This window comes from Neovison vison, chromosome 5, assembly GCF_020171115.1.
Source record: "Neovison vison isolate M4711 chromosome 5, ASM_NN_V1, whole genome shotgun sequence".
Lineage (NCBI taxonomy): Eukaryota > Metazoa > Chordata > Mammalia > Carnivora > Mustelidae > Neogale > Neogale vison.
The window spans coordinates 56,203,612-56,229,989 of record NC_058095.1 but is presented as its reverse complement, the minus strand read 5'-3'; the positions used below and the strand labels follow the sequence as shown (position 1 = coordinate 56,229,989).

General features: G+C 52.4%; 1 protein-coding gene across 2 annotated transcripts; it reads left to right on the top strand.

Annotated features, from left to right (window-relative positions):
- Positions 1–7,319: 7,319 nt before the first annotated feature.
- On the top strand, positions 7,320–11,637 carry LOC122907763 (C-type lectin domain family 10 member A-like). 2 transcript variants are annotated; one of them, XM_044250582.1, is made up of 10 exons: positions 7,320–7,688; positions 8,233–8,381; positions 8,988–9,104; positions 9,415–9,510; positions 9,602–9,673; positions 9,756–9,827; positions 10,044–10,130; positions 10,234–10,388; positions 10,651–10,754; positions 10,908–11,637. In XM_044250582.1, exons 2-10 carry the CDS (start codon positions 8,315–8,317, stop codon positions 11,065–11,067), a joined length of 930 nt encoding a protein of 309 aa, XP_044106517.1. In that variant the 5' UTR covers positions 7,320–7,688; positions 8,233–8,314; the 3' UTR covers positions 11,068–11,637. The 2 variants fall into 2 exon arrangements, with proteins under 2 accessions (XP_044106517.1, XP_044106516.1); XM_044250581.1 differs by having other exon boundaries at positions 8,166–8,381.
- Positions 11,638–26,378: the final 14,741 nt, after the last annotated feature.

Genomic DNA, 26,378 nt, shown 5'->3' with positions numbered 1-26,378 from the left:
ATCCTTTCAAAGAACCGACTTTTGGTTTCATTGATTTTCTCTATTTTTCTGTTTTCAGAACAAAATTTTGATTGATTTTTGCTCTTCTCTGTATTTCTTTTCTTCTTCTTGCTTTTGGTTTGTTTTCTCCTGCTCCTAATTTCTTAAAGAGGGATGTTAAGTTGTTGACTTGAAACCTTTTTTCTTTTTTAAAAAAGATTTGACTTTTAAGTAATCTCTGTACCCGATGCAGAGCTCGAACTCACAAACCCGAGATCAGGAGTCACGAGTTGTATTTCCTGAGCCAGCTGGGCACCCCAGGACCGTTTTTCTTTTCATACATAAGCATTTTATGTTACAAAATTCTCTCCAAGCATTTCTTCAGCTGCGTCCCACAAATTCTGATTTGTTGTATTTTAGTCATAATTCAGTTTAAAATAGTTTCTAATGTCTCTGGAGACTTTGTCTTTGACCCTTGGATTCTTTAGGAATGCGTTGTGTCATTTTTTTTCGGTGTTAGAGATTTTTAAATGATCTTTTGGTTTTCTATCTGATTGTTTTCTGGCTTAACTCCATTACGATCTAAGGACGTTTGTTGTAAAATTTCAACTTGCTTAAGTCTGTTCAGGTTTGTTTTGTGCTACATGATCAGGTCTATCTGGTGGGAGTTGCATATGCAATTGAAAACACCGTGTCTTCTGTCCAACCCATTGTGGCTGGGTGGGGTGGTCTAGAAATGTCTATTAGAGAAGTGATAGATAAACACAATACAATTTTGACCTGAATGCCAACGATGGAGGGGGCAAAATAAAATAACATTAATATTCACATAGAGGAATACAAGCCTAACCATGTATAAAATTTTATGGTTAAAAAATTGTGAGAAATAATGTTGGGTTGGCCTGTGATGTGGATAGCAAGGAATTGCATCAAGATTAGACCAAGGAGTAGTACGAGTTGACTCCGTTTCCGAGGGAGGAGAAGGGCCAGATGTCGAGAGAAATGTCAGCTCTGAGATCTGGTCTGGCTGGGCCTTTTAAGGGGTTTCTAAAGACTCGAGAGAGTTGCAGCTGTGCCCATGGTGGGGGATGTGGGAAAGGGATCTATGCTTGGCCAGGATGTGGGTCATGGTCAGGATAGAGAAGGGTATTTCTTGCAGCTGGGGTCTCCTTTCCGAGAATGTAGGGCGCTGGGACCTGGAAAAACAAAGTTAGGGCCAAGAGCAGACACCTGTGAGCTTTGTGTGAAAATGTGGTTTGGAGTGGGGGTTGCAGATAGATCCCCTTCAGATAACTTATTCTAAATCTGCTGAAATCAGATCAGTGTGGTATGAGCACAAGAAGAGAAATTGCATCGGTGGCACAGACTCCCAGCCCAGAAATACATATGAATAGAATTAGGAACTTAACAGAAGTCTTATTTCAATCTGTTGGGAGAAAACACAAAACAGAATATAGTTTATAAATAAGTTTTTCGTTTGGCATGAAACCAAGCCAGAGTTCCATCTCACACTACCCAGAAATGATAGACTCCAGATGGATTAATTATTTAAATGTAAACATTAATCATTAAAAAATATTGGAACAGAGGCGCCCTGCTGGCTCCGTCTCGGGAGCACACGACCCTTAATCTCGCCCTCGTGAATTTGCGCTCCGTGTTGGGTGAAGAGATTACTTAAAAATAAAATCTTAAAAAGAATACTGGAACAAAATTGAAGAGAATGTACAAAATTGAAATCTCACACAGAAAATGTGAGAAAAAAAAAAGATATTGACAGGAAAAAAAAAAGATAGGCTTGAGATTAAACATGTCTATTAAAAACGAATGTGGGGGGGCACCTGGGTGGCTCAGTGGGTTAAAGCCTCTGCCTTCGGCTCAGGTCATGATCCCACGGTCCTGGGATCAAGTACCACATCGGGCTCTCTGCTCAGCGGGGAGCCTGCTTCCCTTCCTCTCTCTCTCTGCCTGTCTCTTTGCCTACTTGTGATCTCTGTCTGTCAAATAAATTAAAAATCTTAAAAAAAAAAACAACGAATGTAGGGGTGCCTGGGTGGCTCAGTGGGTTAAGCGTCTGCCTTCAGCATAGGTCATGATCCCGGAGTCCTGGGATCGAGTCCTATACTAGTCTCCCTGTTCAGTGGGGAGCATGCTTCTCTCTCTCTGCCCCTCCCCCTGCTTGTTCTCACACACACACACTCTCTCTCTCAAATAAATAAATAAAATCTTAAAAAAAAAGATAATTTGGTAGACTGAAAAATGTGATACCAAATGGCAGGATAGAATTCAAGCATATTAATCATCACAATAAATACGAACGGGTTTAATTCCAGCAAATGATGGAAACTCTTACATTGGGTTAGAGAAATCCAGTGACATGCTGTTTATAAGCCACGACCATATATATATATATATATATATATTTTTTTTTTTTCATGATCCTGTGTTTAAAACAAATCGACACAAACGTGCTGAACCAAGACAGGGAAATACAGTCTAGACAAATGCTAATAGAAATAGAGCAAGTGAAACGTGACAGAAGAGACCTTCAGATAAAAAGCACGAAGGGTGTGGAGTGGGTATCACCTAGGAGAAATAGTGAAATGCAGGGAAATAAGTGACGGGTGATTGTGTAGCTAAAGGAGTACATCCAAACCGCGGGGCTGGAAAGCTTATGGAAACGGAAGGAAACTGACAAAGCACCATTCATTGAAGAGAAATTCACCTCTTCTATGGAAACCGAATAAGGCAAGCTCCCATCTTTGAGGAAAGGAGAAGTCTTTCTTTACAAAGGGAATTCACTTGAAGCAAAGATGGAAGAGATGGGTAGAAAGCCCATCCCTTCGGACCCAAAATAGTGGTGCTGGGTCATCAGTGCTATGCTCTGAGAATCTGGGTACTTACAACGCATGGCACTAAAGAAACAATTATCTGGGGACACGCAGGTCACAGCAAGTGTCTCCACGTGAGATTAAAATCAGCCCTGCTTTCCATTTTATTGTGATGGGCTTCTTTTCTAAGGATCCTCTGGTCAAATCATTGTGGTCAGAGGCCGCCTTCTCCTATAGAAGGTGTCCATCTTTCTGTTTGTGTGAACATCAAGGTTTGTGAGAAATATTTCAGTAATGGTGGGAAGTCATAGTGCATTGACAATGTGGGAAACCGTCATTTTCTTGATGTGTACTTACTGGTTTGTTTGGGTTTTTTTTTTTTTTTTTTGAGATTTTATTTGAGAGAGAGAAAGCATGCACAAGCAGGAGAAAGGGCAGAGCGAGAGGGAGAAGCAGACTGTCTGCTGAGCGGGGAGCCCAATGAGGGGCTCGATCCCAGGATACTGGGATCACGACCTGAGTCAAAGGCAGACACTCAACCTACTGAGGCCCCCAGGCGCCCCGCAGGTCCTGCTTTAGAAGAGCTATAACACATTTGTCTCCCAGGTGTGGGTGCTCGTAATGAACTTTAATTAAATAAAAGCGCCTCAGACAGTTTCTAAACTTAAAATACAATTCAAAACTTTGTTTCTTCCAAACCAGCCGTCATGTTGGTACTAACTGAGATGAGACAGAAGGAACTTCTTGAACATCATGTCGGCAAAAATGCACAGGTTGGTTGGCAAAGGTGTGGATAAGTGAAATCGGGTGGAGAGAAGGTGAATTGGTAATGTCTTTTGAGTGTGCCTTGGCAGTGTCTGTCCACTTTTAAATTTTAAGGTCGATGTTTCTGCTCATTTTGCTTCTGGATATCTAACCAAGAGCAATTATGTGTTCTTAGTGCAAACAGGCAAATAGGAGCCTGTCCGCTTCAACATTACTTACAAAAGCCAGGAACGCCGCGTCCCCAAAATGCATGGCGGTCTGGCACCTGTACGCTCTGGAGCCCCATTAAACAGATGGCCATGAGCCGTGGTGTAGGAAAACCTTCGAGACCCATTTTTAGGCAGACGCATGCCGGTGGAGAAAAATTTCGGTAAAAGGAAAACAGCGACCCGCCCCATCAGTGGGCATAGCCCGACAGGTGTACAAATATGCAGAGAAAATGATCTGAAAAGACCACTCATCACATCTCTGGGTCTGGGGGCTGGAAATGGGGTAAGTGTATCGGTTTACTTACCTTTCCCTGACCTCTTCTGCCTGGACTGCTGGGGGCGGGGGGGCGGCGAGACCCCTTCAATCTGTGGCCAGTATGGCTCCGTCTTCCCCACCTCCCAGCCAAGGGACTGGGGAGGGTGGCATCTCCTCTCACTGATGCCTGACAGTCCACTGTTGGAGCGTTTGCCCTCCATCTGCGCCATGGGAACATTGGACTTTAGGAGTCCTAGTGCCCAAGGAAAGGACTCCCCCACCCCCAACCAGGGAAAGCAGCCTTGGTCCTGCGGCAATTTGAAGATGCCTCTTGATTCCTGCCTGATTTGGGCTCCTCAAAACCACCAGGAGGTAGGGGGTGGAGGTAAGTGAGCCTTGGAGGGGACTGATGGATGCTGGCTAAGGAGGGACATGGCTGTCCTGCTTGGCAATGGGGTGGGGAGAGGACGGAGCCTGCAGGCCGGGAGGCTGTCTGGGGAGCTGCAGAGCTCCCTGGCGTGATCATGAAATGGTGGGTGGCAAATCGCGGTCCCTGCACCAGGTAAAAGGATCCTGCCCAGCTGAGGGGCTGGGAGAGGGCTAAGGCTCCACGGGGAAGCTGTGCTCGTCCACCGAGAAAGAAGTCTCAGAGGCAAAAGCACTTAGGAGAGCAAAGAAGGTTACTGGCAAAGTAGCCGTAAGGCAATCAGCCTTTGGGAGGACAGGCTTAGCAGGGTGGGGGTGGGGTGGGGGGGCACGAGAGGTGTTCCGAGGAAAACTCTGCACAGTGATCAAGAGTTTTATCCGTCAGCTGCTGATGACAGAACAGCACTGTCCTCACAATGATCATGTGTGCAAAAGGCTGTGACTTATCTTCAGGCGTTGGCATTGCAAAAGTCAGGGATAAAGCTGTTTCATTTCCTAAGGAGTCAGCAATTTATGGAAAATGCTCCAAGTTTACTTTTTTGGGGGGATTGGAAGGAGAACTCTGTGTGTGTGTGTGTGTGTGTGTGTATGTGTGTGTGTGTGTCCGTCTGTCCCTGGGCATATCTGTCACCTGGATATAATAGCTCCTTACTGGAACTCTCAGTTTCCACCCTCATCTCGTTCATTCCCTCCTCTGCCCCGATCCCCTCCACAGTCTGCCCCTCTAACTCGGAGTAAAAACAGATCCTAAACAATAGTCTGAGGGCCCTGGAGAACTGGTGCTCCATGTTTTCCCCATGATCTCTCCTTGTCATTCTAGCTCACTTCTCCAATAAAATCTCTGGCATCTCTGGCAAAGGGATGATCCTTATACACGCTAGACATTCTACCACCCCAGGCCCTTTGCACTGGCTGTGCCTTCTGTCTTGAATCATCTTCCTCCCGGAGCTCCTCACGACTCGCTCCCTCACCTCCTTGTGACTTTTGCTCGGACATCACCTTCCCAGTAAGGCTGACCCTGATACCTCACTCTTGATGGCCTTGTTAAAAACGGATCCCACCTCACTTCCCAGCTGTATTTTCTTCCATATGTCACCATGTGACACTTCCAATGTCTACTTTGTGACATTATACAGATTGCACTCATGTATTTTATCTGTCACCTGCCAGGATGTAAATTCTGGGAGGGCCTGGCCTTTTCTGTCAGTCTGTTCCCTTCTGAAGTATGCATCTTGGAAGGAGGGCGCCTGGCATATTGGAGACGCTCAGGAAGTGCTTTTGGAATGGATGAGTAAACACACGTGTGAAGACCGGAGCGAATGTTCTCTGTGGGACAGATCCAACAATGTGCGGATGTGAAGTCTGTCCCGATGAGTGCACGGGTACAATGCACCACTGTCGAGGACACAGATATGAGCTCCCTACATCCTCCTGCCCACCAGCCTCCGCTTCCTTCCAGGAAGGACTGGGGGCCCAGTTGCAGGGAGTGTGACCTGTGCAGACAACGGCCTCCCCCGAGGTCAGGCCCCTGCTGGGGTGACCTGGGCCTCTGGTGCCTGAGCCAGGTGGGGTGTGAAGGTCCCGGCTCAGCCCGGTGCCGACAGCTGGGACAGATGGCCAGATTGATTGCCCAGAGTGCCTGCTGTGTTGGCTGCAGAGCTGTGCACCTTCTCCCTTTGTCCCCTCCTCCTTCTTCCCCCTTCCTCTCTAGGTGTCGGTCCCTAAAAACATGGCTCGTCCTCCAAATTCAGTCTCAGCCTTAGCTTCCAAAAACCCAACCTGTGACAAATACCGACCCGAATACCAAATAATAAAAAGCAAGTAGGGGCGCCTGGGCAGCTCAGTCGGTGGGTGAAGCGTCTGCCATCAGCTCAGGTCAGGATCCCGGGGCCTCCCCCAGATGGAGTCCTGGGTCGGGCTCCCTGCTTAGCAGGGAGTCTGCTTCTCCTCCTGCCCCTCCCCCTGCTCCTGCTCTTTCTCAAATAAATAAATAACATCTTAAAAAAAAAAAGCAAGTAGAGCACAATCCCACTTATATAGAAAATGTAGTGTAAGGTGCATTTGCTTCCCTTCTCTACCTTTTTCTTTTTAAAAAAGATTTTATTTATTTATTTGACAGAGAGAGAGAGAGATCACAAGTAGGCAGAGAGGCAGGCAGAGAGAGAAGGGAAGTAGGCTCCCCGCCGAGCAGAGAGCCCGATGCGGGGCTCGATCCCAGGACCCTGAGATCATGACCTGAGCTGAAGGCAGGGGCTCAACCCACCAAGCCACCCAGGCACCCACCTTCTCTACCTTTAAGACACTAAAGCTCCTTCCTATGGAGAAGATTGTGAGTGTGAAGTCGGGTCAGCCCCCTTCATGAGATTTGCAGGTCATGGGAGTGGACTGAGCCCCTTTCTTGCAGATGGTTCATGTACAGAGTGGCAGCCCAGGGTGTCAGGGAGCGCCGGGCATGAATTCTAGCCCTTGTGCTCAGCAAGCCCGTGACCTTGGACAGCCCACACCCCGGGTCCAAGCCTTACCCCGGGCCACTGTGCCTCGCAAGATTCTTTTGGGAACCGAATGCTGAATGTCTAGCATGGGTCTGGCCCCATCCCTATTAGTCAGTTTTTGATCAGTACCTTTTTCCTTTCCTGGGTCCTCCCTCCCTTTCCCAGCCAGGAAACCCCACTCTGGCCTCTCCTCTTCCCTCCTGCTCAGAGCACAGCGGCAGAGGCCCCCGGGGAAGCTCCTGAGCCAGGATTCAGTGGGACTGGGCAAGAGCTGAGAATTGGGCTCCTCCGGACTCAGCTGTGTGGTGCTGGGGACACAGTTCTGGGAACTTAGGAGGCAGGAAGTGAAAGGGGGCGGAGGAGATAGGCCGACTGCACCTCTGGTCCCTCTGGCCTGGCTCCCCTCTCACGAATGGTAAAAATGAGGAAGTCAGGGGGCTCCAGAGGAGCGGAAAGGGAGTAGATACACCCGGGAGGAGGAGAGCCAAAGCTGCCCCATATCTACCTCCCACCTCGTGCAATCTCCCTGAGTTCCCTTCCAATCCTTCCTCCACTCACTGCCTGAAGACTGGGACACCCCAGAACGCAGCTTACAGCCTGCTGGGCTCAGGTCCCTTAGAGGACTCCTCCCTCACTCCCCCACCACCTCCACTCTCCAGGATTTCGTGTTTTTCCAATTTGGGTCACTGCTGCACGAGGAACCCCCAAATTGCAGGCTTCAGACATTCCACAGGTAATGGGGCTGGGAGCTTAGGGAAGCCCGAGGGGACAGGGAGGGTGTCGGGAGAGCCGAGAGCGGGGACCGTGGGTCTCAGGTGGGACCGAATCAGGGGAGAGGTAAGTGGCAGCTCGGGGACTGAATGGCCAAGTGCGGATGTCAACCTCCACTCCCTTCCCTGCACTGGGCTTGGAACAGGGTGGCCTAGCCCTGACACTGATACTCACGCAGTTCCCCCTTAAGCCCAATCACAGCTCTGAGCCCGGAGTCAGCTTGAATCTTTGCAGCAGCCCAATCCGAAGTTGACCCTAGACTCTGGTTCTGGTTTCGGTGCTAGGCCTTGCCCAGTACACCCACTGCTCCCACAGGAGCTCCCGGCACACCCCAGGGCCAGGACCGGAGGTTTTATCTGCACCTTCAATCCCCTGCTCCACCCGTCCCCCGCCCCGTGCCCGGCTCTGACCCCACTCCCAACCTCACCTGTACACCCAGAACCTCCAAGCTTCTCTCCACCCTGGGCTCCTCCTTGGCTCCGTCCGAACCTCAACTCCGATCCCAGCCTCACCTGCAGGTCCGGCCTCTACCTCTGCCTGGCCCCTGGCCCTGCCTTTCGGCTCCGCTGGCCGCAGTCTCAATCCAGCATGTCAACGCAGTATGAAAAATTTCAGCACTCGGAGTGCGAGAAGCAGAGCCAGGGGCCTGGAAATGGTAAGTGGAAGGGGAAAATATTCCCGCCTTAAACTGGCCCCCATCGTGCAGAGGATTCCTGCTGTGATGTCTCATCTGTGCCCCTACCGTGCACAGTTGGAGGGTCTCCTATAGGAGGGGGCCCGGCCCCAGCCTTAGGGGCCCCAGGGTGAAGAGGATTCAAGGTCCTGAGAAAGACAGGGACAGGGACAGGGAGAGCCACAGGGGGCCTGGGTTCTTATACTCTGGGGAAGAGCATCCAGGTTTGGAAGGAAACCTCACCTGTGACCCTGACCGTGCAGGTGAGTTGAGACTTTGAGGGCCTGGCTGCCCCAGCTCGGTCTGGGTCCTTCTGTCCCCTCCCCCAACTGTGATGGGACCTTGAGTGTCACCATCATCCCCCATCTGTGGGTCCTTGTGTACGAGTGTCCCTGCGGGCGTAAGGGGCCCGTGTGACTGAGGACTTGTGCTGGTCCAGGAAGGGCCAGAGGCCTGGGTGTCCTCTGCCCCACAGCACCCTGGGGCAGCCTCCCACCAGCTTTGCCTGCGCCACCCCACCTCCCTGACAGGTCCCTGGGGCTCTCTCCTCCCGCCAGTCTCCTGCCCTGATGCCCTCTCTTCTCACAGGGCTGCCTCTGCCTCGGCCCTTCCTGAAGCAGTTGTGCCCTAGCCCTCGGCCTCTGCTGTGCTCCCTGGGCCTCAGCCTCCTCCTGCTCGTCTGCATCTGTGTGCTCGGATCACAGAGTGAGGGTCGCGGGGGGGGGGGGGAGGGAAGAGAGAACGCAGGGGGCGCTGGGGCCGGTGGGTGGCCGTGAGGGACAGTGGCCTGTTGGGTGGCTGCTGGCTCTGCACTTACGGGCTGGATAACCTAGCCAAATGACCTGGCCTCTCTGAACTTTGTTTTCTCCTCTGGGATTCTGGATAAGGATACCGCCTGTCCCCTCCATTTGGGTCATGTGAGGATGCAGGGAGTCAAGCCATGTCAGGTGGGGGCTCAGCGCCAGCTCTCAGAGGGGCCGTAAATCTCAGCCCTGCTTGTCCCCTCCCTGCTCAGATTCCAGGTTTCGGAGGGACCTGGCGACCCTGAGAGCAACTTTCAGCAACTTCACTGCAAACACTGAGGCAGAGGTCCAGGCGCTGAGATCCCAAGGTGAGCCCCACGCAGAAGCGGCTCAGGACAGGGGGGCTGTAGGGAAGGCGGCACCGAGTCAGGAGGCCCACCAAGTCCCCCTGTCCTGCAGGAGGCAAAATGCAAGAAGTGATAACATCTCTGAAAGCCGAGGTGGAAAATCAGAAGCAGGAGGTGCAGGCAGGTGAGCTCCTTGAGCCCCGGGGTTCTGGGGGTGGAGGCTGGGGTGGGGGCAGCTGCCGGGTCCTGAGTGCCTGCCCCTCCAGCCCGTAGCTTGAATGACAAGGTGTTTTCCCTGGAGAGCAAGCTCGAGAAGGAGCAGCAGGAGCTCAAAGCAGGTCAGCAACCCCAACCCTGCTCCCCTCCACCGGGGGGCGGCTCCCCTCCACCCTGGCGGGGCCTGTTGTGCTGGGAGGGCGGGGGGGGGGGGGTGCGGTGGTGGTGGCAGTCGTGTGGAGGGGGTTCTGGGGCGGGACCGGGGCAGGGCCATCGGGCTACCAGGGACTAGCTGAGCCCCAGGCACGGACCCCACCGTGCACCTGTGTGTGTCCCAGGTCATTCCAATACACTCCTTCTGGTGCAGCAGCTGGCCAGAGACCTGAGATCCCTGACTTGCCAGATCGTCGCTCTCAAGAGCAACGGTGAGGGGGGTGAGGGGGTGCGCGTGGGCTGGGCCCCATCTCCTGCTAGTCCCTCCCAGCACGGGCGCGGCGTCTCAGACCCTCCCTTCCCCTGGCCCTGCAGGCTCTCAAAATACCTGCTGCCCCCCTAACTGGCTGGAGCACGAGGGCAGCTGCTACTGGTTCTCCGGCTCCTCCGAGAAGACGTGGGCGGACGCGAACCTGTACTGCCAGCAGGAGAGCGCACACCTGGTGGTCGTCAACTCCAGAGCCGAGCAGGTGAGCACTGCAGCGGCGAGGGTCCCAGGATGTGTCCCATTTAAGGAAGCAGTTCTCAACCTAGCTGCAGGGCGGAATCACCTGGGGGGCTTGACATCCGTGTCCCCGCCCCCCCCCCCACAGTTGGCTGAGCCACCCTCGGAGGGTTCATGGTGGGTAATTGGAGGAAACAGCCCCAGCCTCAGCAGATGGAGGGGACATGTCAAGCGCAAGGAGTTGGCTGGGCTGGGGAGACCTCACCCTTGGCCTTCTGTCGCCCCAGACTTTTGTGCAGGAGCACATCAGCTCACAAACGTGGATGGGCCTCACTGATGCTGACGGAGCCTGGAAATGGGTGGACGGAACGGACTATGAGACCAACTTCAAGTAAGCGCGCCCTGGCTGCCCGTGCCCTTCTCCCGCCTGGAGCTCTTGCTCCTGCAGGGTCTGGCTCTCAGCCCCTCATTCCCGGGGTTCCCCCCCCCACCTCCCCGGGGTGCCCTCAGACCGTCCCAGCGGGTTGTGGTCCTCTTCCCGCAGGAACTGGAAGCCAGACCAGCCGGACAACTGGGATGGGCACGGGCTGGGCGGGGGCGAGGACTGCGCGCACTTCGAAGTCGATGACGGCAAGTGGAACGACAACACCTGCCAGAGGGTCTTCCGCTGGGTGTGCGAGACCAGCCTGGGCAGGGCCAGCTAGCGCCGCGGGGTGGGGGGGTGCCTCCTGCAGACCTCCCCGTCGCAGATGCAGGGAGAGGGAGGGGTCTTCCCTGAGACCCTCACCAGGCGGTGGGGAGAGGACCAAGCCTGTGGAGGTTGGTCCACCACAATGTTGTGCCACCACAATGTTCTTCTCCTTGGCATTCAAAAGACTCTCTAGAGTTCCTCAAGGGTTTGCCTTTTTAACCCGGTGCATCGAGGTGTCATGACATATAAAATTGTAAGACATTTGAGGTGTCCATCATTGTGATTTGGTAAACATACACCCTGGGAAGGGGTCCCCCATCCAGTTAATAACCTCACATGTTTGTCTCTTGTGCGCATGTGAACACGTAAGTTCTGCTCCCTTGGTAAATTCCAGTTATACGATATGTCACCTGTCGTCACCGTAACATTGTCAGACCTTATTCAACCAGCAGCCACAAGCTGGCGTCCCTTCACCCGCCTCTCCCGATCTCCCCACTCCCCGGCCCTACCAACCTACTCTCTCTTTCTATGAATTTGACTTATTTCTTTTTTCCGATTCACATATAAATCCTACAGTGCAGTATTTGTCTTTCTCTGGCTCATCCGCTCGGCACGATGCCCTCAAGTTCCCTCCCTATTGTTGCAAAGCGTAGCATTCCCCTCTTTCTCGTGGCTGGACACGGCTGTGTTGTGTACACAGTACACACCCTTATCCAGATGTCCACTGCGGGACATTTCAACTGTTTCCACATCTTGGTTGTTGTGAATTAGTGCTACAATGGATATGGAAGGGCAAATACCTCTTTGATACTCTGTTTTCATTTCCTTTGCCTGCATGCACCGAAAATGGCGTGGCCAGATCACGTGGTAGTTCTGTTTCATTTTTTGTGGAACATTCTTACTATTTTCCAGAGTGGCTAAACCAGTTTGCGTTCCCACCAACAGTGCATGAGGATTGTAAGTTTTTTTTTTTAATCTTGAAAACAATTTTATTGCAATGTAATTCCTACAGAAATTAATATGTAATATAAATATAAACATACCCATTAAAAAATTTTTTTAGGATTTTATATATTTATTTGACAGAGAGAAATCACAAGTAGATGGAGAGGCAGGCAGAGAGAGAGAGAGGTAAGCAGGCTCCCTGCTGAGCAGAGAGCCCGATGCGGGACTTGATCCCAGGACCCTCAGATCATGACCTGAGCCAAAGGCAGCGGCTTAACCCACTGAGCCACCCAGGCGCCCCCCCCCTTTTTTTTTTTTAATTTGACACGGAGATAGAGAGTACAAGTAGGCAGAGAGGCAGGAAGAGGGAGAGGGGGAAGCAGGCTCACGCTGAGCAGAGAGCTGGATGCGGGGCTCGATTCCAGGACCCCAAGATCATGACCCGAGCCAAAGGCAGCCGCTTAACCGACCGAGCCACCAGGCATCCCGAATATACCCATTTAAAGAGTAGAGATGACTTTTGACAAATGTGAATAACTCCCACCCAATCTAGATACAGAACGTTTCCATCTGCCCAAAGTTGCCTTATGTCCCTTCGTTGTCTACTGCTTCCTGTCCCCAGGCAGCCAGTGAATGACCTGCTTTCTTTCGCTATTGATTGGTTTTGCCTGTTCTAGATTTTCACACTATATGCTCTTTTGCAAAACCTTATGTAGCTCAGATGGCCTGATTTTCAGCAATCTTAACACAGCAGAATGGAGAAGGCTGGGTGAGGCCTTGGACAGTCCTCTGTGACTGTGAAAGGAGCATTCCCTTTTTACAAGCATTTGAGTTCAATTCTTTTCTGTCAGTTAAGAGCTGTGTACACTTAGGGTGATAAGGAAAGGCAGAGCCCAGAGCTGTTGTGAAAAGCCGGTAAGGTGTGTTGGTTAGCGATTACTGTATAACCAACCACCCTGACTAGCAGGGGCTCGAGGCAAAAACCACCGTGGAACTGATGGAAAAATAGAGGCAGAAGTTACATTTGAAAGAAGTCTTACTTCAAGGGCACCCAGGTGGCTCAGTGGGTTAAAGCCTCTGCTTTTGGCTCAGGTTATGATCTCAGGGTCCTGGGATCGAGCCCCCCATCGGGCTCTCTGCTCAGCGAGGAGCCTGCTTCTATCTGTCACTACCTGTCTCTCTGCCTACTTGTGATCTCTGTCAAATAAACAAATAAGATCTTTAAAAACAGAAATAAATACCATAAACATAAAGTATGGCTGAGGTAGGGAGTATGGACTTCGGGGAGAGCAGAATGCAAAGGGACAGGCAGGAAATTAGCATGGATAAGAGGGAGGTGGAAGGAAGATCTGGTTTTTGGACTGGAGGGACCACGTTGGGGTGATGGTTTTTGAGAAGAAAAACAGAAAAACAAATGTACAGAAAAAAACAGTCCCATGACACGAACCTATTAACATGAAAACGGGAATCTATTTTACCCACAATAGTTTCAAAATCTGAAATATAGGCATTGGACGTCTTTGAAGAAAACCTTGACACTGACTGAAGGACAGAAAACAAGACCCAAACGCATGGACAGTCACACCTGCCATTGGAGTGGGAAGACTTAGTTTCATCAAAACGTTGGTTCTCCCAGTAATTTTAATGCCATTTCAAGTCAAACCCCAGTAGGGTTCTCTCTCTCTCTCTCTCTCTCTTTTTTTTTTTTTAGTATATGTGCTGCCGAAGCGAGCACACCTCTCTCTCTTTTTTGAATCAAAGTTTTATTTTGAAATAATTATAGATTCACATAGAAGTTGCAAAAATAGGGCCCCTGGGAGGCTCAGTGGGTTAAGCCTCTGCCTTCAGCTCAGGTCATGGTCTCAGGGTCCTGGGATCGAGCCCCAGAGTTTGCTTCTCCCTCTGCCTGCTGCTTCCCCTTCTTGTGCGTTCTCTCTCTCTCTCTCTCTCTGTCGAATAAATAAATAAAATCTTAAAAGAAAAAAGGAAAAGTTGCAAAAATAATAAAAAGAGTTCTTTTGTACCTCCTCCCCTCCCCCGATGACAACATCCTATGGGACTCAAAACCAGAACATTGACATGGGTACAATACTATTAACCAAACCACAGGACTTTCGAGGGGTTTTCACCAGTTTTGTTTTTATTTTTTTAATATTTTATTTATTAGAGAGATAGAGAGAGCGAGAGCACAACAAGGGGAGCAGCATCGGGAGAGGAAGAAGCAGGCTAAGGCAGGGAGCCCGATGCGGACTCGATCCAGGACCCTGGGGATCAGGACCTGAGTTGAAGGCAGGTGCTCAATTGACTGAACCCCCTCCCCCCGGGGCCCTGGTTTCTCCAGTTTTAAATGCATTCTTTGATTTGTTGGTCTTTGGTGGAGAGTTCTAGAAATGTTACCACCTGTGCAGATGAAGCAGCTATGACGGGATTCAGGTCGCAGCTCGGTCAGAGCAACTGAGTCCTGCTCCCGCAGGACTCCACCCTGGGGGGTGACGGTCCGTTCTCCGCAGGCTAATCTTGTCACCTTGCCAAGGTTACATAAGTGCAACCCTGCGATATGAACCCTTTGGGCTTGGCTTTTTTCCCTTGGGCGTTTCCCACCACCGGGTTGAGTGGCAGCTGAACCCCAGGGACTCCGGGGCCCACCCTGAGGTGCCCTCTGAGTGGCACCCGGGAGACATTAAGAGAACACTCTGGATGCGTCCTGGGAAATTTGAGAGCCAACATGCCTTTCTTGGCAGGAACAGGCTGGAAGCAGAGATCCGGGACTGGAGCTGCCTTGGGTATCACGGAGTTAGGCTGCCTCTGGGGGCAGGGACGTCAGAGAACCTGCAAGCCTGGAGGGCTTCATGGAAGGAGTGGGCTTCCGCAGTGGCCCTGGCATTAGCCGAGGGAATGGTGCCTACAAAGCTTAAGGGCCCGTGCAGGTTTCCACGCTCCTGCTCAGGCTTGAGACTTGTAGGGATGACCCTGCAGGGGAGGAGTGGGCAGAGCTGGGGGTGACAGTCCCAGGGAGGGCCGCCTCTTCCTCCTGAGGGCCGCTGGTGTGGGCGCGTACCATGGGGTCTTGGAGGCACCAGCAGCAGACCCCACGGAAGAGCCAGTGTTTGGAAGCCCGCCTTAAAGATCATCCAGAGCCCACAACAGCGCTGGTCTGTTTATTTCTCTCCCTCCTTCACTTCAGCCCTGGAGGAGCAAAGAGAAACATAGCAAGGGGACGGGGAGAAAAAGAGGAGGAAGAACAGGGACAGCACAGCCATGTCACCCATCGCAGCCCCCACTGCCCCGCCCCCAGTGAGCGGAATGGGGCCGGGGCGGGGGGTGGGTAGGGAACGGTCCCAGTGCTTAGGAGTCGCGGCTTGGGTTCCGGCTGGCCTGGGCATGTCACAGCTGAAGAGGAGATCATGCGCAAAACTTAAACGACCGCTTAATTGTAAGCACACCCAAGACACTCTCCAGCTGTGCGGGGAAGAGAGACTGAAGCAGGTGTGCGTTTGGACTGTCATAAGGGAGGGAGACAAAGAAAGCTGTTTCTTGATTGTTCCCTACCATGTAGCACCTACCTAATGAGCAAGTCGTACATAGATATGGGAGAATTATAAGGAGAGTTATTTGCAACTCGAGGACAATAAAATCTAAAAGCCGGAGGAGACGGATGGCAAACTGGCAGCAGGTCAATCTGCTAAGGTTGTCCACGGGACAGGAAAGCGGCACAGACTTCACATCAGAGACGATCGTGTATAGACAGTCAAAGGAGGATATACATGGCAGTGGATAAGCTGATTCTACGGATTGTATGAAGTTGCCTTAGAAGTGAGGATATCTAGAGCGAGGCAAGTTCTAGAAAGGAAAGTAATGTGGGTCGATTATCCGCAATAGTTAAAATAGTGCGGAGCTGGTACGTGAACAGAGACATTTCAAAAGAGCTGAACGGAGAACCCAGGTACATACAGGGGCTCAGCACGTGATAAAAGTGTGGTTTACTCCACAGAGGAAAGAAGATTCTACAAGTAACGTGTTAGCAAGTGGACGGGCACGTGGAAAATGAGAATCAGATCTTTCTTTTGGTCCTTAACGTAAACGAGTTCCAGGTGACTCGAGAGGTCAATGTAAAAACGGAAATAATAGAAGCATTGAAAGAAAACCGGGAATAATTCTCCCATAATCTCAGAGTGAGGAGCCTTTTGAAAAGTATGATGCTGGGGGCGCCTGGGGGGCTCAGTTGGTTAAGCATCTGCGGTCGGCTTAGGTCATGATCCCAGGGTCCCAGGATCAAGCCCCACATCCCTGTCTCTGCTCACCAGGGAGCCTGCCTCTCCCTCTCCCACTCCCCCTGCTTGAGTTCTCTCTCTCAGTGTGTCTCTCTGCCAAAGAAATAAAATCTATAAATAAAGTGCAAATGGCTCTTAAACCCATAGAAAGACCCTCGTCCTCTATCAAGCTGTCACAGAATAAAAAGCTTTTTTTTTTTAAGGTAACTTATTTGAGAGAGAGTGTGAGCACATGAGCAGGAGGGAGAGGGAAAAGCAGAATCCCAGTGAAGTGGGGAGTGGGATCCAGGGCTCGATCCCAGGAACCTGAGATCACAACCTCAGCCGAAGGCAGACTCTTAACCCACTGAGCCACCCAAGCGCCCAGAGACCAAAAGGTTTTTTAAACTCACTATATCTGTGGGAGTTTGGGGGAACCAGGAACTGGCCCACAGAGCTGCTGGGAGTGTTGGTACAACTCCTCTAGAAAACAGTTTGACAAAAGCAGTTAACGTGAAACAGCAAACAATCACCGCTCATGTCTCCCACAGATACACGGTGTGTCCTTCCCAAGCCAGTCGATTTACAACCTAAACGTCCACCCAGGGACGGCAGAGCTGCCAAGTGGAATGTCATTCCTGTGAGAAAGGAAACCGCTTGACAGAGGAAGATTAAGTTGTGAAATGGGAAAATCCAGATAGGGAGCGGTGTACGAAACATGCTACTCTTTGGGTAAAAAAAAAATAAATAAATACATTTGTGGATGCATAGGGTCTCCCAGGAGGAGTACATGTGAAAGGATGATGCTTGGGCTTCCAGGGGAGACTGAGGGGTAGACAAGAAAAGGAAGGGAAAATCTCCATGGTGTCCTTCTCTGTCTTTCAGCCTTGCTGTCCTACACCAATGTTACTAATTTAAACAAACAAAACAAAAATGCAGAAGATCTAGGAGCTGGTGCGTGTGTACAGCTGAGTTTTCTTTATCTTAAAAATAACTAGGTTATTCTTTTGTGTTTTTTTTTGAAGATTTTGTTTATTTATTGGAGAGAAAGAGAGCGAGAGCATGAGCAGAGGGAGGAGTGGAGGAAGAAGCAGCCTACATTGAAGAATCAATGTTAAGTGATATCTGAAATCTGAGCAGATTTTATTACTTTTTAAGCCTTATTTCTTTATTTTAGCGGGGAGGGGCAGACGGAGAGGGAGAGAGAGTCTTAAGCCCTATGATATTCCATGATGAGTGCAGAGCCCTACAGAGGGCTCGATCTCAGGACCCTGAGAGCATGACATGAGCAGAAATCAAGAGTCAGGCGCTCAACAACGGAGCCAAACAGGCCCCCCAAAAGATGAGCGGGTTTTGAAGAGGGGTGGAAGGAGGAGAGGCAGGAGGAGATCTGGCCAGACACAGGAGAGATGTGTGCATTCAAGGTTGATCATTCCCCTTTCTGAGAAGAGGATGCCTAGGCTCAGAGAGGCTAACCAACTCTCCAGAGATCACACAGCATTGCAGCCAAGCTGTAACCAGAGCTCATTGCTCATTGCTCAACTCAAAGAATTGACAGCCCTTGCCAGTGAGCCTGTCGCCAAGGAGCCCAAGCAGGGGCAGGGGCCTCGGCTCCTGGAGGGTTGGTCCCTCCCACCCTCCCCCGTCTTGGTCCCCCTAGGGCATTAGGTGTCCAGACTGGGAAACCCTCAGGATATTCATTCATCCTTTTCTTTACAAACCCTCAGCACAGCCAGCCCATAGGTCACTGGCTGTGATGGGGGGGGGGTCTTCCTGCCATGTCCTGCTAGTCTGTTGGGGTGTCCGTGAGGGCTTGTGGATCTTGTGCACTGCCTGGGAGGTGGCTGTGCCAGGCAGAACCCTGAGGCAGGCGTCACGGTCACAAACAAGCTCTATAATAAGCACTTGCACTGGCGAGAGGAAGGTGAGCGGCTCCCCTGGACCTGGGCAAACTTATCTGGAGCCATCACAGTCCGGGGACTTCAGGGTCAGGAAAGGCAGAAGGCGGAGGAAGGGTAGATGGCCTCTGGCCCCTTCCAGTCCTGCTCCTTCTCCCTGGGGGGCCCAAAAGGAGGAATCAGGGAGCTGGGAAAGGGGGAAAGGAGAGGAAGCGGCCCCAGAGGGTGGTGCCAAGTGTCAGCCACCTGTGGAGATGGAGGTGGGGGGAGGGGAGCGGCCCCATCTGCCCCCACACCTGCCTGCCCCACTCCCGCCCACACAGACTGCAGGACCCAGGATAGGGCGCCTGAAGAAGCAGATGGTGTGATCCAACCCTATAAGGGGATTTGACTGCCTTCTCTTCAAGCAGCCATGGCCCTGATCTGGGACGGTCACCTGGCCGTTCTCACACCCCGGTCACTTGTGGCCTTCCCTCCTTTTCCGGCTTGGTGAACTCTGGGTTCTCTCCCTTCCCTCTTCTCCACCCCATGGGTCCAGGGGCCCTATCTTGTCAGAGCGGGGCTTCACAGTGTCCTCACTGGGGTCTGCTGAGGCGCCCACACCCCACCCTGGGATCTGCCAAGGTTCCTGGGCTGCTGGTCCACACCCACTACCCTGCTTTCTCCCAGCTCCAAAGCCTATGGCCCCTGGGTCTGCTGGCCACTCTTAGCCTCCCACACATTCCTTTAAGGACGCAGAAATCTTTAGATAACTGTCCTGATGGGAGACTCAGGGTTTGTCCTGAGCTCCCTTTGCCCGCACACACCGTCTGCCACATCTACTTTGGGGGGGCCCTCTGTGAGGGGGAGCGTTTCCTTCTGAGGTCCTTTGCCAGCCCCTCATCTGATAAGCACAGATTCTCTCTGATCTGCTGAACCACCAACCCAATGCACATTCAGTCTTCCCGTCCCCAGAAATCCGACCCCATCAATGGTCTGAGCTCGCATCCCTGGGACAGGACCCACAGCAATGACTCCCCGCTTCCTCTGCAGGTCCCCCTCCCTGGGTGGCACCACATATGTCCAAGCCCCAGGGGGCTGGCTCTGTCCCGGCATTCTCTCTGGACACAGTCAGCCCTGGGGCCCGTGTCACTGCCGTTGTGGTCTGCTCATCCTGAAAGTCAAAGTGCTGGAAATCGAAACAGCTTTTCTCTCCTCCACAGCCTGCCTCTTACAAATTTAGTCACCTTACCCTTCACAATGTGGCTTCCATCGTGAGTTTTGCAAATACATTCAGAAATCCAGCTGAAATTTTGTCTTGGTTTATGTGCATATCTGCCCAACTCAGGAGGGAGAGACCGTGGGGAGCGGTCACTGCTGCCTGGGGGATGGGCAGGACAGTAGCTAAGTGGGGCTTGATGTTGGGGACAGAGAGGCCTCATCAACTGCTCCAAATGGTATAGCCTGCTTGCAGAAGTTTCATTTAATATCTTGGATTTTCTAACTGCGTAACATGTGCTTTCTAAATTTTGTTTATTTGTTTGAGATTGAGAGAGAGAGCACACAAGCTAGGGGAGGGGCAGGGGGAGAGGCAGCTCCCCACTGAGCAGGGAGCCCAATACAGGGCTTGATCCCAGGACCCCAAGATCATGACCTGAGCCGAAGGCAGATAGTCAATGGACTGAACCACCCAGGTTCCACTAAAGTGTATTTTTTTAAATTAAGAACAATAAATATATGATATTGAAATTACTAATTAGAAATTTTCACCAGTTCTTACAAGCTCTCCAGGTCTGGAATGAGTGCATCAGGTCATGCTGTAACTGTCATACACACACACACACAGACACATCAACAACAAAGACAAAATCAAGTACAGCCTGGTTGCGGGAGGCAGAGTCATGGGGGCCACAAAGAGGAGGCTGCCCCAGCTCCGAAAAGTCGGCATCCTGGGGGTGGGCTTGATTAGATGAGTGTGTGTGATTGGTGACAGGGTCTGGATATTAAGAATATTAATGTCCAGAAGGCAGGGTAGGGACTAGGAGAAGCTCAACTAATCTGGGACAGCTGATGCATCAGAAAGCTCAAAGACTGAACAAAAAAGTGTTATGTTGGGGCACCTGGGTGGCTCAGTGGGTTAAAGTCTCTGCCTTCGGCTCAGGTCATGATCCCAGGGTCCTGGGATCGAGTTCCACGTCGGGCTCTCTGCTCAGCAGGGAGCCTGCTTCCTCCTCTCTCTCTGCCTGCCTCTCTGTCTACCTGTGATCTCTGTCAAATAAATAAATAAAAATCTTTAAAAAAAAGTGTTATGTTAAAGCTACGTTTTCACAAAGCAAAACAATAACAATCAGCACCCTGAACTTTCTTCTGAGTGGCAAGAATATATTTCAAAAGAAGACTGCTCCTGGGACGTCTGAGTGGCTCAGTTGGCTTAGCGTCTGATTTTGGCTCAGGCCATGCTCTCAGGGTGCTGGGATCGAGTCCCACTCTGGGCTCCCTGCTCAGTGGGGAGCCTGTCTCTGTCTCCCAAATAAATAAATAAATAAATAAAATTTTTAAAAAAGAGACAGAGAGATTGAGAGAAGACTGTTCCCTAATTTTAAGAGCTGTCCCGTGCTGGCTCTCTGATTTTGCAAATAAACCCTCTGCATTCGGAGCTACCTGAGACCCTCTTCTGATAAAGGACTTGGGTTTGAGAAAGATAGAACTGCTCGTCGGTGATCCTGCCGGCTTTTCTAAGTTGTTTCTGGAAACAAGGAGGCTTAGGTGAGGAGGGGATGAGACTGTGGAACAGGGTGTGGCCCTTGTATCTTTGGATTAGTTGGAACCCGCGTGGCAACCCTACTTAGAAGGACTGTCTGGTTAAAAGCTGCAGGAAACCTGTGGATTGGGTGATGCAGAAAGGCCATCCTGGGACCAGGGTGCCCCACACACCCGTTCAGGGCTGAACTGTGTCCTCCCAGGAGGTGTTGAAGTCCCAGCCCCCCGGCACCCGTGCTGCGGCCTTATTTGGGAACAGGGCGGCTGCGGATGCAGTCAGTATGATGGGGTCGCGGTAGCTTGATCCAGGATGGCCGTGGTCCCCGGGGGAGGACAGACGCAGACACAGAGGGGAGGACGCCAGAGGCCACCCAGGCAGCCCGGCAAGAACCGTCCGCAAAGCACGGGGGCCAGGAAGAGGCCAGGGTGGGGGTGTCCCGTCCGGGCTGTGGAGGGAGCCGGCCCCGCTGGCCTCCGGGCCCTGCTGGCCTCCGGGCCCCGCTGCCCCACCGGCCCCGGACTGGAGGCTGCAGCTTCCGGCACACAGCGGTCCCCTTCTGGGGATCTGTCGCTCCTTGGTCGCCCTAGAGACCAACAGCCTACCCACAGCTGGGAAGCGGCTGAAGCGGAGACAGGCCGGAAAGGGACGCTGGCGCCTGCGGGCCTCGCAGTCCTCCACGCGGCTCGCTCACCCGCCCAGCCCGGGAGCCCGGCAGCCCGGCATGCCCCGCAGCCTCTTCCCGCGTGCTCAGGGACGCAGGACCGGGCCAGCCCCGCCCCCTCCCCAGCGAAGCGCCATTAGGATTGGTTTAAACATAGCAGGACACGCCCACTCTCTTTTGCCGGTGATTGGCTCAGGCGTAGACACGGTACTCCATTCTAGCCAATGGTACGCGAGGGTCTGGCACTGGGCGGGGGGTTGTGTGAAAGTTTGTCTTCCGGGTGGGAAGAGGGAGACGGCGCGGGGCAGGGGCTGCGGGCGTCGCGCCGGCTTCTACTGGCCGAGGCCGCGGGCCCGGGGGGACGACCGGCGGTGCCCCAGTTACTGGGATTGCGGGTGTTCGAGGGGCCCGACCCGGCCGCTCTGGCCGCGGCTCTTCCGAGTGCTGTTCGGTTGCGGGGTCGGGCGTTGCCGCGGGATGGAGCGGCTGCGAGGCGAGAGCGAGACCGTCCGGTGAGCCGGGTCCGCGGGCGCATCTCCGGCTCCACCGCCTTCCGCAGGCTGCGCCCGAGAATCGGGGTCCGACACCACCTGCCCTCCGGGGCGCGGCCGCGGATTCCTGCAGTGACCCAGGTCGGGAGTCCGTGCGCGACCCTCTGGCTTCGCGCCTTGACCGCGCGGCCGGGAGGGGAGTCGCGCCGCCCCGAAAGGCGGAGAGGACCGGATGTGTGTGACACTAGGCCGCGTCTGGTTGTCCTCCGTGGGCAGCACGTCTGTCCGGCTCTGCTCTGCCGCAGCTTCCCTGGGCCCTGCGGAGCCGGCGTTGGGGGGGTGGGCAGCGGGGAGTGGGAGGGAGCCGGCCATCAGGGCCCATGGGACCAGTCCCAGCGTCCCTCACCGACCACCAGTCACAGCCCGTCCTGAGAGCCCAGCAGGTCTATATTAACCGCAGGGGCTGGGATTAACCCCCTCCTGCCTTCCCTGTCCTCATTCCACCACTGCTCTAAAGGGTTTTTCCTGGATTCTCAGGATGTCTGTTTTCTTCGAGGTAAGGTCTGCTCCATCACATTCAGTGAAGCCAAAGAAGGACTGGGTTACATGCCCTCTGGGTCTTCCTGCTTGAGAGTCACCCCATTTCCTGGCCTGGCCCTTGGAAGCTGTCCGTATCAACACGGTCACATCCACATGGTGCATTTTGTAGAATTATGGTAAGGCAGGCAATGAATCAAATTCCTGATCTGTTTGGGATCTGGGAGGACTCAACCCATCTCTTGCACTCCTCTGAGGGGAAGCCACCCACCATGGCCAGATCCACACCCGCTTGGTGACCCACCGTCCACACACGTAGTCCTTGCGGGGGACCAGCTCAGGTCTCAGCCTCACTGTTATGCCCAGAGTGGGGGACGCTTGCTCCTGCTGTGGGAGCTCTCTGCTGGAAATCTTTCTAGTAATTTTAAGTTTCCCTTTTCTTATTCATATTTTAAAGATGATTTATAAATTTATTTGGGGGAAAGAGAGGGTCCCAAGCAGACTGCTCATTGTGGAGCCCGATGAGGGGCTTAATCCCATGACTCCCAAGATCCAAGAGTCAGACACTCAACCCACTGAGCCACCCAGGCGCCTCTGGGACGGAATTTTCTTAAAGACATAAGCAAACAGGGAGAAATCCACAGCTCTCCCACATTTGTTTGCTTTTTTAAACAAACAATTTAAATAGAGCTTCCGTCTTACTTGGAATTGTTCCAGATGCTTTACAGATATTAACCCACTGAATTTCCACAACAGTCCCATGAAGTTGTGCTGGTAGCAACCAGGAGCTGCCCTGGCTGTCACCATCAGCGTCACTGGCACCTTTTCTTTTCCGAAGTAGGTGCTGTTTTACCACCACCTGTTTTAGGGAGGAGGTAGCTATTTGCACAGGTGGGTGAAATAATTTGTTCTAGGTCATACAGCTGGAAGGTGGCAAAGCCAGAATTTAAACCTGGGCAGTCTGGTTATAGGGTCCCTGGTCCCTGTCAGAATCCTGTGTGCTAACATACACTTATGTTCCCTACAAAATACGTTTGCTGTTAAGATTTTTTTTTTTTTTTTTTGGCTGTTAAGATTTTTGAAAGGATTTTCTTTTTTTTTTTTTAGAGTTGCCTACAAGGGGGGCACCTGGGTGGCTCAGTGGGTTAAAGCCTCTGCCTTCGGGTCAGGTCATGATTCCAGGGTCCTGGGATTGAGCCCTGCATCAGGCTCTCTGCTTAGCAGGGAGCCTGCTTCCTCCTCTCTCTCTGCCTGCTGCTCTGCCTACTTGTGCTCTCTCTCAAATAAATAAATAAAATCTTAAAAATAAATTGCCTACAAGGAACTGATTGAACCCATGAATATTTAGGAACTTCTAGGACGTGAATAAAACCTATCCACAAATTGTTTTCCAGAGTTGTGAAATTTTAGGAATACGAAATTTAGCAAAGAAGGTGATTGACTAATGTGATGTTTTGCACACATTTATTTAAACATTTATCAGTTTGGGTGCTTATAGTTTTCTTTTTGTGTTTTATTTATTTTTAAATGTTTTTCTTTCTTTCTTTGAGTGAGAGAGAGAGAGCAGAGGAAGAGGGAGAAGCACACTCCCCGCTGAGCAGGGAGCCCGACTCCTGGCTCCATTTTGGGATCCCGGGATCATGACCTGAGCCCAAGGCAGACGCTTCACCAACTGAGCCCCCCAGGAGTCCCTTCTTTTTGTGTTTTAGACTCAATAAACTTTTCTTAGGTCTGTAAGCTATCTGTAAACACTTGGAAAGCTTCTAGCCCTAAGCCCTGTATACTCAGGGGATAAATCAGCTCTCCTCAAGGATGACATGAAAATAAACCCAGAAGCCATGAGCCACCCAAGAATAGCAGGCTTTACGTACCATGGAGCTTGGGCCCCAGTCTTAGCCCACACTGCTGCTCACTGCTCTCAGCAGCCGCTGGCCACTGTCCCCCAGAACCTCTGCCCCTCAGCTCTCAGCACCAACTTTCCGCCTCCCAGATATCTGGGTCCAGGAGCGGGTAGGGACATAACCCATAAATCAGGGTGTCTCTGCTAGACAGCTGGCTGGCCAGACCCCCCTTCACCTCTGTTGGCCCATTCAGGTGTGACCTTCCTCTGGGCCAGCCGCCAGCACCTTCAAATAGACAGAAGCTATTAGACTCACAAAAGTGCTTTAAGCTAGGATCCATCCCACTTGCAGAGGTTCTGATTGTAAATCAAGAGAGATAAGACCAGACTTGAGGCTCAGGGAAGAAAATTGGGTAAAGCTGGTTGCCTGATAGGATAGAGGGAAGGGACCCTTAGGGAGAGAGACTGACTGCTCGGACTGAAAATGCTTTGGGAGGAGGGAGATGCTGGAAAGGGGTTTGCAGAGGCAAGGACTGTGGAGTGTGGGAGGGGCAGAGATTGGAGCCGACCATCTGAGCTCTTTTGGAGGTCTTTCCCACCCTGTGCACAGACACTTAAGAGGTCATGTGGCTTCTGGAACTCTGGGGGCCGCATACCCTCCCAGCAGTGTCTGGACTTGCCCACCTACCCCTCCCAGTGTGCCCGCAAGGAGCTCTTCCAGGGGGGAAGAAAGCAGGTTCCCTCGCCCTTACTTGGTCTTCTAGACTCCACCCGACACAGGACACAATCCGGGAAGTCTAAATTACATCCCTGGGGGCGGGAAAACCTGTTCTTTGACTCTGTGTCTCCTCCCACCTTGGCTTTGGTCCCACTTGCCAGTGCTCAGCTGGGAAGCAGAATTTGGGGTCCCGACAGCCCGAGGGCAGGTCCAGGTGTTGTCAGCTGAGTCCCCTAAGAGGCTGGGTCCTCTGAGACCAGGGTGAGGTCCCAGGCTGGGGCTGGGAAGGCAGACAATGGGCCCAGCAAATGCAGGGGTAGCTAAGAGGTTGGGTTATGGCAGAGGAGAAATGACAGGCCTCACCCCTGCCCTTTCTCGTGCAATCCCCCCTTCTCAAATCAAGTCAGGAGGCCCACAGGGAGCTGGAGAAGACACTGGATGGGGGGAGATGCAGCGGTGGCTGCGTGTGTCCAGAACAATGGGAGGAAACAGAATGCAGGCGAACCTACACTTGTTCCGTGTTTTGTTGAGATATGATTGACATGTCCCTGGCTCCTTTTGATGGAGGAAGAATCCAGCCATCTGTGGACGCTGAAAGCCCAGGTGCTCTGCCCCGGTGTCCCTTCCAGTCAGGATGAGAGTGCCTGCCTGGGGTTCAGGCGGTCAGGAACCCCGACCCTGGCCTTGAATCTGGAGATCGTGGGGGTTGGGGCAGAGAACATGCCGAGCCTCCATTTCCAGGCGCAGTGGTGGCAGCGAGCTGGAAGGGACATCTAGCGTCTGCTGGGGACAACAGTGGCAGGCCCACATTCTACCAAACCCAGTTCTGCAAACCTCTGGGTAATTCTGACACTGCCTAGCATCCTGGAATCCATCATTTCTGTCCCTCAGTAAGTCACAGTTGGTGCCCACAGCCTGTAATTCAGAATTTTGACACAGACGTTAGCCAAAGCCTCCAGAAGATGCCAGATCAGACACGTTTGGATATTTAGGCACACGGCCCAGGCCCAGAGCCTTTCACTGGGGGCTCCCACCATCCTGATCCTCATCCTTGGAAACTGGACTGTCGGGAGAGTTCCAGCAGCCACAGAATGCAGACCTTGGGGAGGGGTCTTGGGAGGTGGGGGTGGTGGCAGGGGGCCTGGAAGAGGCACGGGAGGCAAACTTGGTAGAGGGAGTAAGTGTGGAGTAAGGAGTGGGGTCGGACTCCCAGGCTGGTGCAGCCCCACCCAGGTCCTGGCTCC

Bases quoted from the DNA above. Each gene is read 5' to 3' on its own strand.
- LOC122907763 (XM_044250582.1), top strand. From the start codon at position 8,315: ATGTCAACGCAGTATGAAAAATTTCAGCACTCGGAGTGCGAGAAGCAG. The intron at 9,511-9,601 runs GTGAGCCCCACG...CCTGTCCTGCAG, and splicing joins CCAGGCGCTGAGATCCCAAG to GAGGCAAAATGCAAGAAGTG. The intron at 10,755-10,907 runs GTAAGCGCGCCC...CTCTTCCCGCAG, and splicing joins GACTATGAGACCAACTTCAA to GAACTGGAAGCCAGACCAGC.